The following is a 23,433-nucleotide window of genomic DNA, read 5'->3' on the forward strand; positions in this document are numbered from 1 at the left end:
GTCACTGATTTAAAGGAGGCTGTACAGTCTCACAGCTGGAGAGCAGGTAGATGCCTGAGTCCATTTCCTTTATTTTACAGATTAAGCCACTGAGACCCAGAGAAGCTAAATTGACTTGCCAAAGGACACAGGTCCTTGGTCTGATCCAAACTACCTCCCACTATGTCCACTTATTCCAATAACCTGGAAAGCAGCATCAAATACATGATGAAAGGCTCTCAAGCACAGGCCTGTAATCCCAGCAGCCTGCAAGGCTGAGACAGGAGGATCATGAGTTCAAAGCCAGCCTCAGCAACATAGGGAGGCCCAAAGCAACTTAGTGATATCCTGACTTAAAATAAAAACTAAGCAGGTTGGGGATATGGCTCAGTGGTTAAACACCCCTGGGTTCAATCCCTGGTACCAAAAAAAAAAGAAGAAAAGAAAAAGTCTCAAACTAGGATAGGAATAAAGTGATCAAAGGCCAAAGAAAATTTTTATAAAACACAGAATTTATATGAGTTTTAATTTTTTTTCAGTCTTGGAAAGCTGGTATATTGTGTAAGAATGCATTTCCCTCCAAATATATAAAGATCCTCTGTGAAGCAGGGTTGGGAACAGAGACTTGGAATCCAGACCATAATGGTCCAAACCCTGGCTCTGCCCGTCTCCTATTGTGTCGTTTCTCATCTATGAAATTAGAATAATAACCATTTCTCCTGGGGTAGGCCGAAGGACTTAACAGAGTTAATATTTCTTAAGTACTTAAAGGGCTACTGGGTACATATGAACCTCTGAACAAATTCCTTTATTGCGTTTTTTTTTCTAGTTATTTTTTATTTTTTCCTTTATTGGGTTTTTAAAAACAGCATCAATTCTCAGTTACTGGCAGATGAATGTGATTCTAAGTGTAGAATCATAGGTGTTTTTCCCCTTAGCTAATGAAGAAAGTGATGTTTCTCTAACGGTTTGTATGATAGGACGCCAAATACCTGTTCCGCTTGTACATGGCTCTAAAACAGTACCGAGAGGCTGCCCGGACCGCCATAATAATTGCCAGAGAAGAGCAGTCTGCTGGTAAGTGCCTCACATGTACATTTTGTTTGTTTTAGTTTGGGCTTTTTATAGTGCTGGGATTTGAACCCAGGCCTCACACATATTAGGCCAGTACTCTAGCACTGAGCTGCCTCTCCAGCCCCAGTCCCTAACAGTTCTTTTTCTACCCAAATAGATGGTAGAATCAAGCCCAAAGCCCTTTTCTGACAGAAAAAAAAAAAAAAAAAAGTAGGCAGATTCTAATTTAGACTTGCTTTGAATCCGAAAGAATAAGGAAATAGCCAGGCACGGTGGTGCATGCCTGTAATCCCAGCAGCTCAGGAGGCTGACACAAGAGAATTGCAAGTTCAAAGCCAACCTCAGCAATTTAGCAAGGTGCTAAGTAACTCAGTGAGACTCTGTCTCTAAATAAAATACATAATAGGGCTGGGGATGTGGCTCAGAGGTTGAGTGCCCTGAGTTCATTCCCTGGCACCAAAAAAAAAAGAAAGTAGGAAGTAGCCATTTCTAGATTTCAGAGAAATAAAATAATAGCTGTCACAGAGGGACATGGAGTAACTGGACTGACCCTTCTCCTGTGGGGTACTCGTTCAGCCATCCTTTGCAATCTTACAGTTCCTGACTCTGGACGACGACTCTGACCTTCCCAGCCCACAGCCCCCTCCTACAATGGCATTTCCTTTCAGTTCCATGTGTTTGACCTTAACCGTGTAAGAGATATCAGATGGTAGAAGATAATCATACTGTATTACTATGGACCTGGTTCTTTGTGATCTACAGGACTACTTATGGAAACTCCAAATGTTCTATGATTCCCTTATATGCTTTGTAAATAGTTATTGAATAAGTCAGAATTCTTCACTAGTTTTTGCAAGCCAGTTCTCTTAGATATTAGATATATATATATGGAACACAATTCTAGGAAATATGCAATAAACTAACAGAGTACTTTATTCACCTTATGTTGACTTCACACCTGTCAGATGTGTGCTAGGAGCTCGGGATACAGAACTGGGCCACAGTTCTGCCCTCGAGGGTTCACAATTTGATGGGAGAAAAAAAGTGAATTCTGAGTTGTTATTCAGGCTGACAAGTGCTAGACTAGAAAAGAGAAATATAATAAAAAAGACACTAGGAGAGGGGGTCCAGGGCATCCCAAAGGCTAGGGTGGTGACAGTTGGAGGATGGTAATGAGGGTGGCAACAAGGGCTCCAGCTGAGTTGGAAAGGAGAGAGATGAGGAGTAAGGGGGTGTGCTGGGAGAGGGGCAGCCAGGCTATCACATCCTCAGGTGGGCAGCAGCAGGAGAAGGCAGTGACCCTAGGGGGTGAGGGGCAGATCTGCCGGGCTCAGTCCTCTGCTCAGGGATTCACATTGGAGGGTTTTTGCATGGGTGTGACCTGGAGGTGTTAGGCTTCTGGTGAGGCATGAAGTTTTGGAAAGACACTGACATCTGAATGAAGCTCAGGAGAAAAACTGGTTAGCACACTACTGCCCGGAGGAAAATGAGAGGCACTGGTGGCAGGCACGAGGAAGGGAGCTGGACGGAATCTGAAGGCCTCAGAACTCAATGACCCAGCGGACTTTGGGGTCAGGGGGTTGCCCTGAGGAAGAGTGAATCATCTGGGAGGGCATTTTCTCCTGAGGGACTGGCTGGATGTTAGTAACATGGAACAGGGAACACTACTAGGTTACTGTGTAGAAGAAAAGGTTAAAATGTTACTAAAAACAACATTAGCAATTTCACTTATAAAATGAGGGCCCACAAAAGTCCTCAGATGACATCCTTTGCAGTAATGTCATTTTACTGCCTTTTTTCAAGGAAACTATCGGAATGCACATGATGTTCTCTTCAGCATGTACGCAGAACTTAAATCCCAGAAGATCAAAATTCCCTCTGAGATGGCCACTAACCTCATGATCCTGCACAGTTATATACTGGTGAAGGTGAGGCCCTTGGAATGACCCAGAATAATGCCACAATACGCTGCCTTATGTGTGAAAAGAAAGAATGCCTAGCTGTGAAAAGAAAGAATGCAGAATAATGAGAGACATACTGAAGAGACTGGTAGAATTGGCTTGCTCAAGTGGCAAGGCGTGAGTGGACCCAAGCCCCAGCAGATGGGAGGGAAGAAAGGAGCAGGCTTTGCTGTGTTTGTCTTTCTATATTGTATTTATTTGGAAGCAATAGGTATATTAGCTGTGCCCATAAAACAAATTTACTTAAAACATTTTTATTTATCCAGTAATTGTTAGTTTATTAATTCTAAATTAGTAGAGTTTACAAAATTTCACTGTTTTTAATATTGTTTCATTTTCAGCTACATAGAAAAATAATATGTATTAAAAATTTTTGAGAATATAGAAAGTTTGGTGAAAACAATCATTCAGGCTTGAAGTCTGTCACTCAGATATAAGTGTTAACATTATGTTGTACATATCCTCTGTGCTTCTTCAAATGCATGTACATACATTTTCAAATGTTTTACCAAGTTAGATCATATTTATTTCCAGTTGTACATTGCTTTTTAATCAGCAATTTTCAATAGAAACAAAATAAATCATGCAAATCTCAAGTACTTATTCATATAATATAAATCACTGTTGTATGTTTGCATGGGTATGTCCATATGTATACTCATATCTCTGTAAAGGTACAGACAGAATCTAACTTGTATTTTCCCAAATTTTCACTTAGGTCAAAGGACCTTGCATATTAGTAATAAATTGGTTCTCTGGCCAGTCCACAGGACCTCATGTAACTTTGAATTTAAACCGATTTAAACCCTGATTACTATGTCAGCACTGTCCAGTAGAACTTCCTGTGGTGATAGAATGTTCCATACCTGTGCTGTCCAGTACAAAAGCTGACAGCCCGTCTGTGGAGCACTTGTGTAACTGCTAAACTCAACTTTTAGCTTCATGTGATTTTAAAGTTTAAATGCCACATGTGACTAATGGCTATCATATTAGACACCTGGGTCCTCAACGCTGATTGATAGGAAAAGGCATTTAGAACTCCAACACGCTGCCCCGGGGAGTCCACTTCCCTTCAGAGCAGCAGGATCCTTCTTTCCTAGAGAAAGTGGCTGCAAACAGGGAGGTTTTCCTCAGCTGCCAACGTGAGAGGTGACGCCAGTGTCCTGGGAGCACAGATAAGCAAAATGGAACCTTAGGTGTTGAGGGAGGCTAGAAACAGTTGGAGCTGAGGTGCAAAAAACAGGGAGGGATTCCTCCTCCAGGCTGTCCACCACCATAGCCATGGGATGCTGCTTGAGTCCTTTTCTTCTCCTCTGGCCCCCAGGGCTGACACCTTCCATTCCATCCAGACATTCTCCTCCCTTCTTGCTGGAGAGCACCCTTGTGACTCTTCCCCTCAGCTCTAATCTCTCCCCAAGCATTTCCAAGGCTTTCTAGGTCTTTGACTGCTTGTGGTATCTAAAGCAAACTATCAGACCCTCTCAAGGAAGAATACATTGATGCACAAATGTCAAGGTATCTTTGCCACAAAGGACTGAAGAAAGATTCATCCACACACACTTCAAGAGAAATGTGGACTTGGCTGTGGTGCATCTTTCTCCTCAGAGCTGGGATAGGGAGCGTGGCTTAACGACAGCCTAGGACATTCAGGTGTCGGTGGCTCGGCTGGGCAGTGTTGAGGCCCAGAGTCAGTGGAAGGTGGTGGAGAATAAGCAGGAAGGGCTTCCCCTGCTTCAGATAAGAGATCAACAATAGCTAATAAAATAGAACATTTATATAGCAATATATTCTAACTATGTGAATATGGTCACTCAAGAGTAGATAAAGGTGCATATTTTTGGACCAAGGTGGATTGCAGGTAACTAAGACTGTAGAAAGCAAAGCCGTGGATGAAGGGGACTACTATACTTCTCTCCATCCCCACTCTCCCACCTCTATGGGCCCCCTCACCTCACACTGGGTGACTGCAGTGGCTTTTTGGCCAGGCTTTTGCCAATTCTGCAGCTTCACCTCATCTTACCCAAACCCCTCCACCTCAGACCTTCCATCTGCCATTGCCCTTTCCCCGACCATGAGCAGCACCTTCTACCTTTAACAGATTCCTTCTTCCTTCCCTCCCTTCCTTCCTCTCACACCAACTTGGCAAAGTTGGTATTAATAGTCCTCTAATAATGGCCAGTAAGTGATGGACCAGGGATGTGAACTCATGTCAAGGGTCTAGGGAAGAGTAAAATGCAGAGCACAGTAGAGGTGAGGCCTGAGGCCACTGTGGTAGGCAGCAGCCGTTTGAAGGAGAAGTAGTAAGGAATAAATTGCCATGGTATCAGCCAGGAAAGGCTGCAAGGACCTCGTGACGGCCCTGTCCTGGGCCACAATCAAGAAGTTGTTTGGGCCAGGTGAGGTGGCACATAACATTCCTGTAATCCCAGTGGCTCAGGAGGCCAAAGCAGGAGGATTGTGAATTCAAAGCCAATCTCAGCAACTTAGCGAGGCCCTAAGCAACTCAGCAAGACCCTGTCTTTAAATAAAATATAAACAGGGCTGGGGATGTGGCTCAGTGGGATGAGGCTCCTGAGTTTAATCCCCAGTACCAATAATAATAATAATAAGAAGAAGAAGAAGAAGAAGAAGTAGTTGTTGTTGTTGTTTAGGGGAACAAAGCATGAGTTGGGACTGCCTGTAAGAATAAAATGTATCATTTATTTCAGATTCATGTTAAAAATGGAGATCACATGAAAGGGGCACGCATGCTCATTCGGGTGGCCAACAACATTAGCAAATTTCCATCACGTAAGTACTGTGTGAAGAGCTCACTATCCACCTGTCCACCCTAGTGCAGTTTGAGATCTATACTCACAGACTCAGCTGCCAACCAGTGTTTTATACACCTATGTATAGAGGTAACCCCTGCCTGGCATGTACCAAAATTTCCAGCCTCCTAGGAAGCAAATATCCACATAAACCACATTGTTTGTACAAAGATTTTTAGGCACAGGGAGCCACTCATCAGTTCTGGAAATGGTGGGAACTCTCCCTAAATCCAATTTCCCAGATACAAGTCAAGGGCCAACCATTCGAGCAGATCTAGCCTAAGGATAAGGTCTCCAGCATGAACACGTGGCTACTCTTCTGCACACGTGGGGACCATTCTCCACGTTATAGATAAGCAAACTGGGGCAAAGAAAGTGAAAAATAACATCCATCTGCCCAAGACCACATTGTCAGTTAAAAAGTTTGATTCTGTGTTCTCAACCACAGTAGGATATGTTCTCTGAAAAAGGTTCTGTTATTCTAAAAGACATGACATGACAATATTCTTAAATGGATAAGACTCTGTACCATAATAGGACAGATATCTACTTATTTTTTCCCATAAAGGATCACATGTTAAATGTTTTAGGTTTTGTGGGCCCTTTGTCCCTCACAACTCTAACATTTTTGCATGAACAATACATATATGAATGAGCAGGGATAGGTTCCAACAGAACTATTTTTTAGACACAGAAATCTTGGAACCCCATAAAATTTTAACATGCCACAAAATATTATTCTTTTGATCTCTTTTCAGCCATTTAAAATGTAGAAACCATTCTTAGTTCATGGGTCATACCAAAGTCAGAGGCCAGATCTGGCCTACGGGTCATAATCTCACCAAACCATTCTCTAAATGTATTTTTGTTACAGAAAAGAACTTAATACCATTTGGCAAAGGGTAGGACAGAACAAGCCCTCTCATGCATGCTTGTGGGAATGAAGCTGATGTAGCCTTTCTAGGAAGCAGTTTGTCTACTAGTAGTGAGTCATTTTTAAAAGGTCATATTCTTTGAGTCAGTAATTCTGATTATCTGTCTTGAAGGAAGAATTAGGTGCCTGCAGAAAGATTAGTGCATAAAGTTATTAACTTCCCAGACCCATTTATCAGCAATCCTGTCAGATGCAAAAAATCTCAGGTGTGGAAGGAGCCTCACCCCAGTGTCACCTCAAGGGTTGTTGGTCCCAGTGTCCCAGAGCAACAAGTTAATCAAGGGAAAGACATCAGTTAGCCTGACTACACGGTGGTGTCCTTTCCTTATTAAACATATCACTTGTGGGTCTTTGCAGAAAAAGCTAAGCTTAGATGAGTGTGATCCTATTTTTCTAGCAACCACGGATGGAGTCACGCCCGTGCCCTGAGAACGGGAGCCATGTGCTTTCTCTGTTGCATTTATATTGCAGACATTGTGCCCATCCTGACGTCTACTGTGATCGAGTGTCACCGGGCAGGCCTGAAGAACTCTGCTTTCAGCTTTGCCGCTATGCTGATGAGGCCCGAGTACCGCAACAAAATAGATGCCAAATACAAAAAGAAGATCGAGGCAATGGTCAGGTAGGCAGAGACAGCCATTTCTACTCTCTAATCCCATTGCCCAGAGGTATTTTTCAAAATAGAGCTGCTAATGCGCAGGCTCAATAAGAAAGTAGACAGCAGGTAAGGGATTATATTCAGCTACAAAGCACAGAAAATCTTGAAACAAGTCAGGATTTATATGACTCTTGCACAAGGCATCATGGTTCAGGGCTGGTGCCACTGTGTCCTGATACCATCAAGCACAGATCCAGCTGTGCTATCCACAAGATGAAAGTCTCCTCCTCTTGATTGCAAGATAGCTGCCACACCTACAGACATCACATTCCCATTCAAGGAAGGAAGAAGTAAGGGAATTAAAGGAAGGGCCTTTGCCTGGTTATTCAGAAAGGCATCGTCCTCAGGACTCCCAGTTCACCTCCTTAGCCAGCTCTGCCACACAACATACTGCTGAGTGGAAACAAGTTCTCTTACCAAGGAAGGAGAGAATGAATGGCTACTAGCAAGGAGCATCTGCCGGGGGAATAAATAAACTAGTGGACATTCTCAATGTGAGAACTCTGTAACAGCCCTTTGCCAGTCGAGTCCAAATCCATTTCCAAAGGCACATAAGGCATGTCCTCGCTTCAGAAAGCAGGCTAGTGGCCTGGTCAGAAAACTAGGAAAAGGTAGCAATACTGTCTACAGAAGGAAAGATTAGTTGTGATCATGCAGCAGTTCTAAACAACTTGTCCAGAGTAGTGATGATACTTAGGATACCAATTAGTCACAGTGTGACCAGGGACCCAGCTGTACCCGAAACGTACCCAGGCCTCAGCCAAGGAAAATAAAAGCAGGTAACAATTCAGTTTCAGATGGCCCTGGGACCATCCTCATGGCAGAGAACTTTTAAACTGGGTGGGCCTACCTGAACAACACCCTTTTTTAAAAGCTAACAAGTTTAATGGCTTCATACCAAATCAATCTGACCCAGTACGCCTTCCAGCATGGAAGGGGAGAACTGCAAAATGGAGGACAGGTAGAGCAGGCTGGCCAATGCCCTGGCTTTGAGGAGACGATTGTCATTCTCCACACATGAGTGAGTGGTCCACAGCTGTGTGATCTAAAATGGCACCCACTAGCCACATATGGCTTTTTAAATTTAGATTAATTAAAATGGAAATAAACTTGTATATGACTCGTGGCCACAGTATTGGACAGCACAAAATTAGAACTCTCCCATTGTTACCAAGTTCTGTTGGAACAGTGCTGGAGAGCCGTTAAAAAACCCTTCAGCTACACAAAAAGGAAAAGAGGGAAAATATCAAGCTCACCACTACAGAGACACAGCAAGTCCTCCCTGTGTTTTCCGCCATTTAAGTGCTGTGAACTCTTAACTCCTGAACCTGGGCAATCCTGGGTTCTCTCTCTTCCCTACAGCGGGATCAAGGGTGGCAGGGAGCTGAGAAGCATCTCCAATCTCTGTCTGCCTGTGAAGAAACTGGTAGTTACACAGTCCTTTCCAAGTGTGCTTTTTGCTATCCATGTTCTATGAAATGTGTTTGTCAATGACATGTGATGGTTCCTCCACAGGAGACCTGATACATCTGAGACAGAAGAGGCCACCACCCCGTGTCCATACTGCGAATTTCTTCTCCCAGAGTGTGAACTCCTCTGTCCTGGATGTAAAAACAACATCCCCTATTGCATTGCAACAGTAAGTTTCTTTATGATAATAGTTTCCCTTTTCATTTGAATACTTGATATACTTCTGCATTTTCTTCATTTCTGAAATAATCCTATCCTTCCAATTTCCTGCCACACTTAGCATACAATTTCACGGTCAGCAAAGTTGGAAGTTATGTTCAAAGCATATGTAAGCTAGGGCACTGGCCAGAAGGCACTGCAGGGCAGTTGGGCAGATGAGGATCAGCAGCTGTGGGCTCAAAGTTTTTCCTGACACTTATTAGACCACAACATGGTGCCATTTCCTGTACCTTGCTACACGCATCTGTAATAAGACCTTCATACTGAGATCGACTAGACTGAAAAGATAACATGTCCTAACAAGATCTTACAACAACATCTGACATGCTGCAGCATTTCATAAATGGTAGTTTAGTGTTGTTGTTGTTGTTTTAATAATTGTGGGGGTTTTTAGCCTTTATTTATTTATTTTATGTGGTGCTGAGGGTTGAACCCATTGCTTCACACGTACTAGGCAAGCGCTCAACCACTGAGCCCCAGCCCCAGCCCACTGGTAGTTTTTATTAAAACCAACTGTCAAAAAATTATTTGTTCATCACTGGACTAATGTAAACTCTGTTTTAAAGGAAAATAAATTCAGGTAATGATGTAAAAAAAAATTTGAAGATTATTCTGTCTTTAAACATGAATCTGGTAAGTAAAATCTAGCTTTAGTACTTCTGATACCATCTCTTTCTAGGCAATTACACACCTATAGGAAATAGCAATAATTTCATAATTTAGAGGCCTGGCTTTAACTGTAATTGTTATAATTTAATACTGGGAATTTTAAAACAAAGATGAATTTTACTCTTAAATATACTATTTCCAGGGACGGCACATGTTGAAAAATGACTGGACAGTGTGTCCACATTGTGACTTTCCTGCACTATATTCAGAATTTAAGACGTAAGTGTGTATCCTTTCACAGTCACAATTTTACACAAAAACAGGCCTTTTGTTTTTTCACTTCTTTATTCTGAAGTCTCCTTATGTTTCATGTTCCTAAAGACCCCTAAAGACCCAAATTGTCTTCCTGAAAGAAACTTCTATGACCTATGGACCATTTTCTTTAAGAGGATCTTTCAATAGGCATGGTGGTGCCCACCTGTAATCCCAGTGACTCAGAAAGCTGAGGTAGAGGCTGAGGCAGGAGGATTGCAAGTTGAAAGCCAACCTCAGCACCTTAGCGAGAACCTGTTCCAAAATTAAAAATAAAAAGGACTAGGGATGGGATGTGGCTCAGGAAAAAAGAATAATATTTTATTATTATTGATCGACACAGTATCTCAAATTTCACCTACTGAGTTGCTTAGCACCTTGCTTTTGCTGAGACTGGCTTTGAACTCATGATCCTCCTGCCTCAGCCTCCCAAGCCACTGGGATCACAGGTGTGCACCACCACACCTGATAAATATATCTAATTCTTAAATTGCATGAGTTATGAGGTAAAGATAGAAAATAGCTGCTTTTCACACTAGAATTACCCAAAGGTAAAGGAATATTGTACAATTACCTTACTCTGAATTTCCCTCCCCAAAACAGCATGTTAAACCATGAAAGCACATGTCCTATGTGTTCAGAAAGATTAGATTCTGCTCAGCTGAAGAACATTTCAGACTGTACCAAGTACCTGCGAACAGAGATGGAATAGTGGGCAGCACGTGCAGGTAAGGGCACCATTCTCTCATGTTCCAGAGCACACACAGCCGGCACTTGGTAATGGTGTTCACTTCTTTTTGTGTATCATGTATTTTTAGATCTGAATAATTGGACAAGAAACCTTTAATGTATTTTTTTAATGCTAAAATGCAGGCAATATAGTCGCCAGTGACAAAAGTTATTTGGCCAAGGAGAATCACGGAAAGCAACTAGAACTCACTGTATTAAGTCACATAGAATTCTTTCTAATCAGTTCATTAAAACTAGAGCCACCTAATGAAAGTGGCTATTACTTATATAATTCAGGAGAATATGCTCTAAAAAGTTTTGGCTTCCAGAGATTTGAAAAAAATCCCATTTGTTTTTCTTTTTTTCTTTTTTTTTTTTTTAGAGTGAGAGAGGAGAGAGAGAGAGAGAGAGAGAGAGAGAGAGAGAGAGAGAGAGAATTTTTAATATTTATTTCTTAGTTCTTGGCGGACACAACATCTTTGTTGGTATGTGGTGCTGAGGATCGAACCCGGGCCGCACGCATGCCAGGCGAGCATGCTACCGCCTGAGCCACATCCCCAGCCCCCCATTTGTTTTTCTTTCCAAGTCTCAGTCTTGTTAAGTGGAAGCTACACATACTTGTGCTGTTCTCCATTGACAAGGATTTACTCACATGGCTACATAGTGCAGAAGGAGGAAGGAAAATGTAGTCTCTAGCTTGGAAGCCAAAAGCCCTACTAAAAATTATGAGATTCTTTTTTGTGTGAGATTCTTTTACTAAAGGAAAATAATCTTTTATTATAATTGACACAGAATCTCAAACTTAACCTTAGGAGGAAACTCCAGGTCTCTGACCACAACCTGTTCTCTCCAGGTCTTCCCTACCTTTCTCTACCTCTGCCAGGGGTAGCTCCCTCCACTCAGCTGGTCAGGATGTGAACTGGAGAGGTGACTTTGATTCATCTCACCCTTACCCCCACCCCCATCAGTCCACCTCCAGCATCTAGTTCCCTTCCTAAACCCATCAGTGGCTTTAGAAGAGCCTGCAGGTGGTGAGCTGGCCCCAGCCTCCTCCTCCTGTCTCATCTCGGATTATTCCTCTTGCTCACTATGCTGCAGCCCATTGACCTTTCTGCAGTTCTCCAATACTCCCGACTCTTCACAGGGGATGCACCATCTTCCATTCCCATCAGCAATGTACGAGGCTCTAGTTTCTCCACATGCTCACTCATACCTGTTACCATCTGCCCTTTGATTGCAATCATCTTGCTGGGTGTAAAGTAATATTTCATTAGATCTTGATTTGCATTTCCTTAGTGGCAAGTGATGTGGAATCGCTTTTCCTGTTTATTTCTTTGAAGATATACAAGTCCTTCGCCCATTTATTTTGTTGTTATGAGTTCTTTTAGAATATATTCTAAATACATTTTATCAGATATGATTTACAAATACTTTCCTCCTGGGATTGGTTTGTTTTCACTTCTTTAATATCTGAGTCACAAGTTTATTTTGTGAATTCCAATTTATTTCTTTCTTGGACTGCTGTCATATCTAAAAAACTATTGCTTAATCCAAGGTCATGAAATTTACACTTACGTTTCCTTTTAGGAATTCATAATCATTACTCTTACATTGAGGTCGTCTTTGACCCATTAAGTGGTATGGATCCTCCTCCTTTTCTGTGTAGATAATCCAGTTGTCCCAGATATTCATTGAGAAGACTCTTCTATCTTCACTAGCACTGGGTTATCTGTCTTTTAACTTTTTACTATAGTGAAACAAATTGACATCTATAATCATAGGTGTTGTTGTCTTTTTGAACTGTCAAAATTATTTATTCTAGTCACAAATTGTTCATCAAACATGTTTGAAAGTATTTCCTCCCACTCTGGTTTTCTGCTTCTGAATGGGCATTTGGATAGCAGATATTAATGAATTTGTTTATCAGTTCTTTAATTTCATAGTTATTCTGTGTCCTACCCTTATTTTTAATTGCTCATTGAAGTTAGGAACACATTTTCCTGTTTTCTTCTAGAAACTCTAGATCTATGACTCATCTTGAGAGGATGTTTGTCTATAATGAGGAGAGGCTGTCCCACCCATCCCCCACACACACATACCAAGTAGATAGATTCAGTCTTCTAGTACCATCTGTTAGCAGGTCTTTCCTTTCCTCATTGAACTACTTGGATGCTTTTACTGAAAAATCAGTTAGGTTTTAATTGTGGCTGTTTTTAGACTGATGGATTTGTTCATTATTTTAACACTACATTGCTTCAATTATTTTAGGTTTATAGTGGTATATTAAAGTCTTGAAGTACTGTGGATGCTCCAACTTTTATTGTTTTTTCCCAAGATTATTGTCCATTCTTTGTCTTTTTATCTTTATAATATCTTAATCAGCTTGTCAAATTAAGATTGGGATTTCCTTTAGTTGCTGCTGCTATACAGCGACCTAAAACAACATACACTTATTATCAGTGAGTCAGTGTCTAAGCATAGCTTTAGCTGGGCCTTCTGCTCAGGGTCTCATAAGACTATAGTCATGGTGTTGGCTGGAACTCATGGGCTTCAAGTCCTCTTCCAGGTTCACCACTAGCAGAATTCTGTTGTTCATGATTGGAGAACTGAAGCCCTAAGCACTTAGAGGTAGTTTCCTAACACATGAAATTATGCTTCAAAGCCCAGCAAAGGAGCATCTCTCCAATGTACAATTTCCCTTCAGGGAAAGTCTAAACCCTCTTAAAAGGCTTACCTAATTAGGTCAGGCCACCTAGGTTAAAGTCCTATTGATTAATTCAGTCAGCTGACTGGGGACCTTAACTGCACCTACAGAATCCCTCATGTAATATAGACAAACATGGTTATTTCAACAATCACAAGCCCTTCCCCGCACTTAAGAGTCAAGTACCATATAGATAGGATGTGTACACTGAGGGTGGGAATCTTGGGGGTCACTCTAGAATTCTGCCTGCCAAAACTACATTGATTCTGAAGATCATTTTGAGAACTGACATCTTTAATATATACCAATCTACCAATATAGCCCTACATTTATTTCAAAATCTTGAAATTCCTTTTGACAATGTAACTTTCAGTACAGGAGTCTTTCGTTAAATTTATTCCCAAGGAATTTGAGACTTTGATATGGAATTTTTTATTTTCCATTGGTATGGAAAAATGCAGTGGATTTTCATATCCTGACCTTGCATCTTGCAGCCTGCCTCCTACCCTAGTACTAGGGATTGAACCTGGGGCCCTCTACCACTGTACCCCCAGCCCTTTTATTTGAAAACAAGGTCTTACCTAAGTTGGCCAGGCTGGCCTTGATTTAGCAATACCCCTGCATTAGCCTCCCAAATAGTGTGATTACAGACATGTGCCACCATGCCCAGCTTTTTCTAAATTTATGTTTTATGTCATAGTGTATAGTCTTTCAGATTGTCTATGTAAATAAGAATGTCAACAGACAAAAAAATTTTTCTTCCTTTCTCATATTTATGACTTTTATTTCTCTCTCTTCCCATATTGCATTAGCTAGGATCTCTAGTACAATGCAACATCTTTGTCTTATTGCGGGTATTGGGAGAAAGCATTCAGTATTTGACCACTGTGATTAGTTTAAGGTTTTTAAGAGAGGCCTTCTATGGGGCTGGGATTGTAGCTCAGTGCTAAAGCATTTGCCTAGCATGTGTGAGGCACTGGGTTCAATTCTCAGCACTACATATAAATAAAAAATAAAGGTCCATTGACAACTAAAAAAAAAAAAAATTTAATGAGAGGTCTTCTATCTTAATTACAAAAGTTTCCTTTTATTCCTAGTTGGCTGAGTTTTGAATTTTGTCAAATGAATTTTCTGTATTAATTAAGATGATAAGTTTATCCCCCTTTATTCCATTAATATAAATTATATTTATTTTTGAGTGTTAAAATCAAGTTTTATTTAGGGGATATATTCACTTGATCATGATAATTTCCCTTTTTATGTACTTCTGGATTATTTTGCTTATACTGAGAATACTGTGTCTAAGTTTATAAAGGATACTGGTCTGTAATTTTTTTTTGTTCTAATTTCTTTTTCAAGTGTTATCATGTCGAATTTAGGTATACTGTTTCATTACTTTTGTCTTGCCTTCTATTCATATAATCCAATTCTTTTTTTTTTTTTTAAGTATTTCACTTGATTCCTCTGTTGACCTTTTATCTATATACCTTTGCAAAACTTTTTACTTGGTCAGTAGCCTATGTCACAAATATACATACATACACAGATACATACACACTTATAAACCTTATATTATTATTTTCCTTTATCATGTCGTAGAAATTACAGGAAAAAATATGGATATAGCCTTATACTTGCCACCCTATTTGCCATTTCCTTGATATTCTTGCATTCCTGAATCCAGATTTCCACATGGTATTATTTACTTTCAGCCTAAAGAATTTCCTATAGCACTTCTTTCAAGTTCAGGTTTGTTAGTGACTATTTCTCTGTCTTTACTTTCCTTCAATTTTGAAGGATATTTTCACTTGATAAGGAATTCTGGTTTGGGGGTTTTGTTGTTGTTTATTTCTTACAATACTTAAAAGATACTTGTCCAAAGTCAACCATTGTTGTTCCCTGTGTATACCATTTTCTCTGTGGCTGCATTCAATATATTCTCTGTTTTTAGAATTTGACTATTTGACTAGGTGTGTTTTTTTTAAATTTCTTTTAGTGAATGTCTTCAGTGAGTTATGATTATGCACTGTCTTCTTAAAAAGTCACTGTGTCTTTTAAACAATGAATATTGGTTGAAGCCATTGTTCACTGGTTCCTTTAGATAAGCAATCTTTAACTGTTTATATAATGTTCTCTGTAGTTTGCTGAGGATTCACTCTGCATTTTCTCATTCTTCCCAGTATGGCCGTCATCAGCATCATTCTCAATCTACAATAAAGGCTTAGAAGCTTGCCACACATTAGTCAGTTACAAGGCCAGTATTGAAACTCAATACTGATTATAGATTGGAAATTTCAAGCTTGAATGTAGTATTCTTGTTCCATAGTTCAGAAATAAGCAGAGAATGTGGCTTGATTATTAAATGCTAGTAATTACCTGAAACCCTTCTGAAGGCATGTGTTTGTCTATTCTAGATACAGTGTTCCTGAGAAGATAGTAATTTTTCCACAGGAGACTGTTTCCACCCCAATGGACTTAAGAGATGATTCTTCATAGATACACAAAAAAGAAACAGAGGTGACCTCTCCAAGTCAGCACTTGGCAAAAGTGACATATAATAGTGTTGTTTATTATACTTTGTATATTTCCTCTTCAAAGTTTTACATTTTAATAGTAACCTATAACGTAATTGTAAATACTTAGTTTTTGATTACTTTTATATTTTGAATATCTCCTTTAAAATAAAATTATTGACTAGATATTTGTACTGTTTTCTTGGAGTTAAAGACAGAAAAAGAGATGATGAAGGTAGCTTTCAAGCACATTGTGAAGTTTCGATAGTACATGTGTAAAAAATCTTGAAATATGTTCATACAAATCAAGGCTTTTAGCAGAATCAATCCCAGAATCAAAACACAGTAAAGTTTTTGTCATTCTACTGCACACTACGGAATTTGTCACAAGTTGTTTGACTTCTCCTAAAAACACCCATTACTTGGAATCTTTCCCAAGGCGGTGTGACAGTTCCTTCCTCATATCATGTACACCACACAAATAGGCTGCAAGGGACCATACTTTTCCTGCAACTTCAGTATATGCTTCCTTGCCATCCTAGCCAATGTCACCAAAGTCTAAACAGCTAACAGAAATGAGTCACCTCTGAATAAATCACAGTTTTACATTTATGGCACTCCTAAGCTGAGGCGAGGGCCCACAGGGCCAATAATGTTTTATAGCATCTAAGCAGCCTGCCTCTATGATGCTTCCAGCTTTATCACCTGTCCTTCCCTCCTAATGGCCAGCAGGACAAGCCAGAGGCCTTTGGCCAAAGTGATTCAATACAATTTACTAACATAAAACCCACACATAATTCCCCACTTATGAGGACAGCAAAGAAGAATTAGACCTACACTGTCATCCTCATATATTAAATAGCACATTGATAATTTCTAAAATAGATGTTCTTGTACACATGTTTAGAACATTCATAATGAACAGTAAAGGACACTATTCTGGCTCCAAAGAGGCCCTTTCCAGAGTGTACAAAATAACTGGGCAGACATGACTTACTATTCAAAAAGAATAGAAATGCAAGAAGAATATGCATGAGAAGACCATCTTCACCCTACTAGTGAAATAACTTTCACTGAAACTGAAAAGTTCCAAGCCTGGCTTTAACAAAGAAGAGCATGGCTCAGTGGGTAAAGGCTTAAGGCAAAATTTTATTTTCATAATGAATTAATCTCCATGAAAGATACTTCAAAAGTCTCCAGAACTTTGTCCAATCTCCCAAACAAGATTATCAGTCCTTGAAGGCAGGTAAACACTATCCTTATTTTATATTCCTTTTAGCATATACCTCACAGAGGCAGCACACACCTCTGAGCATTTCTGACGAGATCAAAAAAATAGCTAGAAAACTAAATTCCAGGTTAGATCCATAACCTTCAGAGCCACTGGCAAGCATATCTCTAAGTACAGCCTGAAGTTCCAACAGATCCATCACAGGACAGAACCCCATCTACAGCCAAAGTAAGCCTAAGAAACCCTGCCTGAGCCCTACTGGTTTGGACCTAATGAGATGCACAAGGGCAAGCACGCCTGGCAATCCTATGGCCCCACCCTCTACAAAGAGGGCCTCTCCATGAGAGAGGTGCATGACTGTGGTCAGCACTGGAGGGAGGGAAGCTGGAAATTCCAGCTCTGGCTCTTCAACTGCCAGTCATGTTTCGCACAACTGGTTAGTACGGAATATAATGAGCTTTTAATCCACTCATTTGCAAACTAATAAGGAAAGTAATATACCAACATATTATTTTGCTATACAAGATGTCTTGAGAAAAATTTGTACATGTATCATGTGGAACATTTTTATTCCTAATTTATACTTTGTAAGATGCTTGACAATGTACAAAGAATACCCAGTTCTAGGTGGTGAATGTTTTGTATTGATTTATTTACAAAATTTCACCACATAATAAGAACTACCTTTAAAAAAAATCAGCATTGGTCCTATAAAGGCCATTAGGATAAATTCTTAAACCTACAAAAGACACCTTCGTACCACTGCTCCCAGGTTTATCATTGTTAATGAAAATCTGGCATGAAAGCCCACATGCAGTTTCTGGTTCTAATTATACACAGTCATCTGAAGTACAACAATCTAATTAGATTGGCAGGGGACAAGTGGAGCACCCACATAGTCCTACAGACCTCTATGAGAGGTGTGCACGAGCCTACCGGTTACATCCCAGCTGCGCTGCCTTTGGAATGGGACCACCATGTCATCCCATTATGCTAAACATGGCTCCCCTGGAAAAAACGAGGCTTACTCTAGACCAGCTGGACTGGTCAGGAGGGTGGATAAAAAGTGGCTGTTGGTGAAAAAATGGTTTCATTTCTTCAAACTTTTTCCTTTTCCTTTTTTGGACTCCTTATCTTTTTCTGGTTTTGAAGGCTTTGGAGATTTTGTCTTTTTCTGTTGGAGGGAAAAGATGCACAAAATAGTTAGTAGCTGTGTTCATGAGTAAATGAAATAAGCTTCTCTCTACAATAAATCTCATCTTTATCTGCAGCTGAATTTAAAAAGAAGAAAGGCTGCAAACATCTAGATCTTGAACTACTGCTGCCTCTGATGAGCTTGCCTCTAAACAACAACTAGGCTAGTTAAACTTTTCAAAGACAGCAGTAAAAACTGAAGCTATCCATCTAAAACTAAGATACATTCCCCATGGAAAGCAAAATAAGCAAAAGTTAATTTACAGATAAGTTTTTTTGTTAGTTTTTTGTTTTGGTACCAGAGATTTGAACCCAGAGGCACTTAACCACTGAGCCACATACCCAGCCTTTTTTTTTTTTCTTTGTGAAAGCAGCTCACTAAGTTGCTGAGGCTGGCTTTGAACTTATAAACCTCCTGCCTCAGCCTCCCAGGTCACTGGGATTACAGGCATGCGCCACCATACCAGCCAAATACGGTAATGCTTATATGAAGAATTTCCTTTTTAGTTTCAGACTGGAGATCTAAACACACTCATTTTGTAAAGGCGGAAGAGGAGAAAGGAAGACTACATCTTATGTCCAAATAAGGCAGAACAAGATCCATGGAAAAGATCACTATTCCTACTTTGCATATACAACACAAAAGTAAGAGGCAAGGAGCATACACACACCAAAGGACAGAGGAGGACACAGACTAGATTCCTTTGCCTTGGTCAGCTGTCAATACCGAGCTGATACCATGACTGACTGTAATCTTTCCTAGCCAAAGACAAGGAAAGATCAAGTTAGCTCTGAGAAAGTTCTACAGGCAATTCAATGACTACAGCAAAACACATATAACAGAAGGGCAAAATGCATTTGTTAAAAATGTGTTTCCGTCTGCAGCAAAAATGTGTGTGTACAGATAAGAAAGCATATACCAATGGCCAAATACATAAAAATCCAACTTTTCCTTAGAAAATATATGACCATCCATATAAATGGCCTATTTTCTTAGCATTTGGCTCTTCCACTATGACAAGGAGCTATTTATAAAAATAAAATCTATCCCTTCACCACCCTAAGCCACAATAAACAAAACATTGGAAACACTGTCAGCTTACCCTGCCACTTGCTATAGGCTCTATTATTTACAAGGCAAGTGACACAAAGAAAAGAACATCTTTTTTGAAGTTCTCCCATCTATTACTTAAATACTACCTTGATCATAGCGTCAGTCTCTATAGCATCTTGGTCTTTCTCCTCAGACTGAGAGTCATCTTCATGTAATTCTTCATTGTATTCAGAATCTAGTGCTGAGCTCGTGCTGGGTCTAGATGTCTTTATTATCTGAAGTGAATATGGGGTGAGGTGGGCTTCCTTATTGTAAGCTCTTGTGAAAGCTGCTTTCACCTGCATAAAAGGAGCAGAGGGAGACTATTAAAAATCTAATTGCCAAACAATTCCTTAAACTCCATAAGCCTAATGCTTGCAGAGGTATTGGAAGCCCCTTGAAATTATCGGCAAAATATTCATGTATGCGTGTGTAGATGGAAATATATGTATTTTTCCATGAAGACGGTCCACATTTTTCATGACATTCTTAATAGAGCCCTAATCAGTATCGGGAACTTTAGGCATTTTTTTTAAAAAATGACTTTAAGTCATATTTGAATATTGAACACTCTCCACATTTCTACTAAGTATCAAGCAAAGTTAGTCTATGAATCAGTAAATCAAAAAAGGCTCATTATAAGGTACAAGTTGGCCTTTACTACAAAACACTGAAGTTTCCTTTAGCAGAATACTACAAATACTGGTAACTTAAAAGCCTTAACTTCAAGCTTCTAAACAATTCCAGAATAATTCCATGAATTTAGTAATAACTAGTCAGATCAAAATTCTAGAAAAAACAAACCAGAGTGTTTTCTAAAACAGCATCAAATAAACAAAAGAGAGAACTAGATATTACATATTCATGTTATATCACTTGAGCTATTAAAAAAAAAATGGGGGGAGCGGTGACACATGCCTGTAATCCCAGCAGCTGAGATGGGAGGATCGTGAGTTAAAACCAGCTTCAGCAACTCAGTGAGACCCTGTCTCTAAATATAATAGGAAAAAGAGCTAAGGATGTGGTTCAGTGGTTAAGTGCCCCTGGGTTCACTCCCCAGTACCAAAAAAAAGAAAAGAAGGGGCTGTTTATACATAGTAGACTATCCAACCAGAATAAATACAGAATCCACAAATTAGGGAGACTAAGAAAAAGGAAAAATTATTCAATCCTCAACCAGGAAACCCACCTTCTTTTTATTTTGAGGTACTAGGGACTGAACCCAGGGATACTCTACTACTGAGCCACATCCCCGGTCCTTTTTATTTTGAGACAGGATACTGATAAATTGCATAGGGCCTCGCTAAGTTGCTGAGCCTGGCTTTGAACTTGCTTCTGCCTCAGCCTCTTGAGTCGCTGGGATTACTGCACCTGGCCACTCTTCTTTTTATGACCCATTACTACCACCTCACTTTTACTTCTTCCCTCCACTCTTATTAGGAGTGTGTTCATGTTTGCTCCTCAGATTTGACATTTTTTCCTGCTCAGCATGAAGCTAAGATAAAAATACAAATTGCAAAGTTAAATCCAGAAGTTTTTTTCTAACTATGGTAAACAAATGCTATCTTTAGAAAGCATAGGCCATAAAAGAGAATAAATTTTAAGAGAATATACACAGTAAGTTTTTAAAAAGCACTAAAAACACCACTGAAGTACTACTAGGACAAACTTGGTCATCACAAAGTGATGAAGAACCAGGAGGTTATACAATTTACCTTGGGGTCCAGCTTGGAAAAGGGACTAGGTTTGCCACCCCAGCTGCTAATTTCCATGATATTCTCAAAGTCTTCTTTCATCAGATAATATGTGTCCATAAGTGCAACAACATCCTGTATTCCTTCCACCCCTTGTGAAGCCAAGGGTTGTACAAGTGCATCCCTTATATGTGACAGATAATCCATGTTCACAGTCCTTTTGCTAGAGTAAGTTCTAAAACCAAACAAAAGACACAATTGTGGTTGATGGCAAACTATCACCAATTCAAGTCATATTGTGCATATCAAAAGAGGCAATCAGGTGGAGCTTCATCCAAGTTTACTACTGTCTGGGGAAATGCCTACTATTTATTTAACAGCTGGCAGGAAAGGCCCAGGGCTCCACACCAGGGAAATGGACATACATCACTGTGCTCAAAGGCAGTTTTCTCCTCACTTGGAGCAGTGACGACAAACCAAACATAGGTTCTATTTCTATCCTACTCTTAAGATCCAGGAAACAACACTGTTTCTGTGTGCACATATTTATTATAGCCATAGAGATTACTCATTCAACTTCCAAAATACTAAAAGTATCAGTAAAAGGTGGTGAGACCTGAGATTCTATCTCACTCCAGTCAGAATGACAATTATTAAGAATACAACTAAAAATAAATGTTGGCAAGAATGTAGGGGGAAAAGGTACACTCATACATTGCTGGTGGGACTGCAAATTAGTCAACCACTTTGGAAAGCAGTCTGGAGATTCCTCAGAAAACTTGGAATGGAACCACCATTTGACCCAGTTATCCCATTCTTCAGTATATAACCAAAGGACAAAATATATTACACGAAGGACAAAATTAGCATACTACAGTGACACAGCCACATCAATGTTTATAGCAGCTCAATTCACAATAGCTAAGCTATGGATCCAACCCAGATGCCCTTCAACAGATGAATGGATAAAGAAAATGTGGTGTATATATATACACGGTGGAATATTACTCAGCCATAAAAAAGAATGACATTATTATGACTTTTGCAAGTAAATGAATGATCTGGAGACTATCATGCTAAGTGAAACAAGCCAATCCCAAAAAACAAAGGCAGAGGGAGCTGGGGTTGTGGCTCAGTAGTAGAGCGCTTGCCTAGCACGTGTGAGGCACTGAGTTTGACCCCAGCACCACATATAAATAAAGGTCCATCACCTACTAATAAAATAAAAATAAAACAAAATAAAATAAAAAACAAAGGCCAAATGTTCTCTGATATGCATGTGCTAACTTACAATAAGAAGGGGGAGGAAGAACAGAAGTTTAGTGGATTAGACAAAGGGGAATGAAAGGAAGGGAGAGGAGATGAGAATAGGAAAGACAATAGGGTGAATCTAAATAACTTTCCTATGTTCGTATATGAACATATATACTCCATGTATGTATATATCAAAATACATTTTACTGTTATGTGTATCTAAAAAGAACCGAAAAAAAAGGTGGCGAGACTTCCTCAGAGCCACTTTCCACAGGAGGGTGCCTAACACCTTCTGTTCTGATTACTACATTTGAAATGATACATGAATGCCTCCCTTACACACTCTGAAATCTTCAGTTCTACAGCGGTATTTCTGAGATTTTCCCCAAACCTCAGAAAACTGAAGAGAATGTCCTGCAGAATCCAAAAGTTATCCACACTTGCCAGTGAAAGATAAGGAATCAATTCTGATTTGCTGAAAACTGAGATATCATCAGGAAATGACATTTTCTTTTTCTCTCAAATGCTGTCACTTTTTTTTCAGTTGTAGATGGACACACTATTAATACCTTTATTTATTTATTTTTATGTGGTGCTGAGGTTCAAACCCAGTGCCTCACACGTGTGAGGCAAGTGCTCTATGACTGAGCTACAAACCCAGACCTGCTGTCATTACTTTAAAACAGAAAATACATGAACAAAACAGCATTTCAAATGTCACCATCTTAAATCTTTTCAACTTAGATGCCTCTGTATGCGTTCTTTAAACAAAAGCCCTCTAACACCATTAGTATCAGAACCCACATGTTACTAGATGGGGCCCAGCTGGAGGAAGTAGGTCACTGGGGGCAAGCAGTTGAGAGGATGTTTTATCTCCCTGGTCTCTCTCTCACATGCTCTCTCCTTCCCGACAGCCATGAGGTGAACAGCTTCTGCCCTGGAGCCAGCCAACCATGTACTGAAATCTTTAAAATCATATGCCTAAATAAATCTTT

General features: G+C 39.9%; 2 protein-coding genes across 11 annotated transcripts in view; one reads left to right on the forward strand and one right to left on the reverse strand.

Moving 5' to 3' along the window:
* Positions 1-16,011, forward strand: part of WDR19 (WD repeat domain 19) — a 73,301-nt gene extending 57,290 nt beyond the window's left edge. For 3 of the 7 annotated variants that reach the window (XM_081303563.1, XM_081303566.1, XM_081303567.1), the window contains 8 exons: positions 960-1,056; positions 2,857-2,981; positions 5,723-5,804; positions 7,230-7,380; positions 8,932-9,055; positions 9,917-9,993; positions 10,630-10,754; positions 15,874-16,011. In XM_081303563.1, the coding sequence (XP_081159689.1) occupies positions 960-1,056; positions 2,857-2,981; positions 5,723-5,804; positions 7,230-7,380; positions 8,932-9,055; positions 9,917-9,993; positions 10,630-10,738 (765 nt within the window). In that variant the 3' untranslated portion in view covers positions 10,739-10,754; positions 15,874-16,011. The other 4 variants (XM_081303564.1, XR_014023220.1, XR_014023221.1 and 1 more) reach the window with 4 other exon arrangements.
* Positions 1-23,433, reverse strand: part of RFC1 (replication factor C subunit 1) — a 115,291-nt gene that overhangs the window by 20,781 nt on the left and 71,077 nt on the right. For 2 of the 4 annotated variants that reach the window (XM_081303569.1, XM_081303568.1), the window contains 3 exons: positions 21,206-21,419; positions 19,598-19,789; positions 16,008-18,377 (listed from right to left, as the gene is read on the reverse strand). In XM_081303569.1, coding sequence (XP_081159695.1) covers positions 18,294-18,377; positions 19,598-19,789; positions 21,206-21,419 — 490 coding nt within the window. In that variant the 3' untranslated portion in view covers positions 16,008-18,293. Of the gene's footprint in view, positions 1-3,222; positions 4,178-16,007; positions 18,378-19,597; positions 19,790-21,205; positions 21,420-23,433 lie in introns of those variants that run through there. The other 2 variants (XR_014023224.1, XR_014023223.1) reach the window with 2 other exon arrangements.

This window comes from Spermophilus citellus (genome assembly GCF_964194105.1).
Source record: "Spermophilus citellus genome assembly, chromosome: 8".
In the NCBI taxonomy this organism is placed as follows: Eukaryota; Metazoa; Chordata; class Mammalia; order Rodentia; family Sciuridae; genus Spermophilus; species Spermophilus citellus.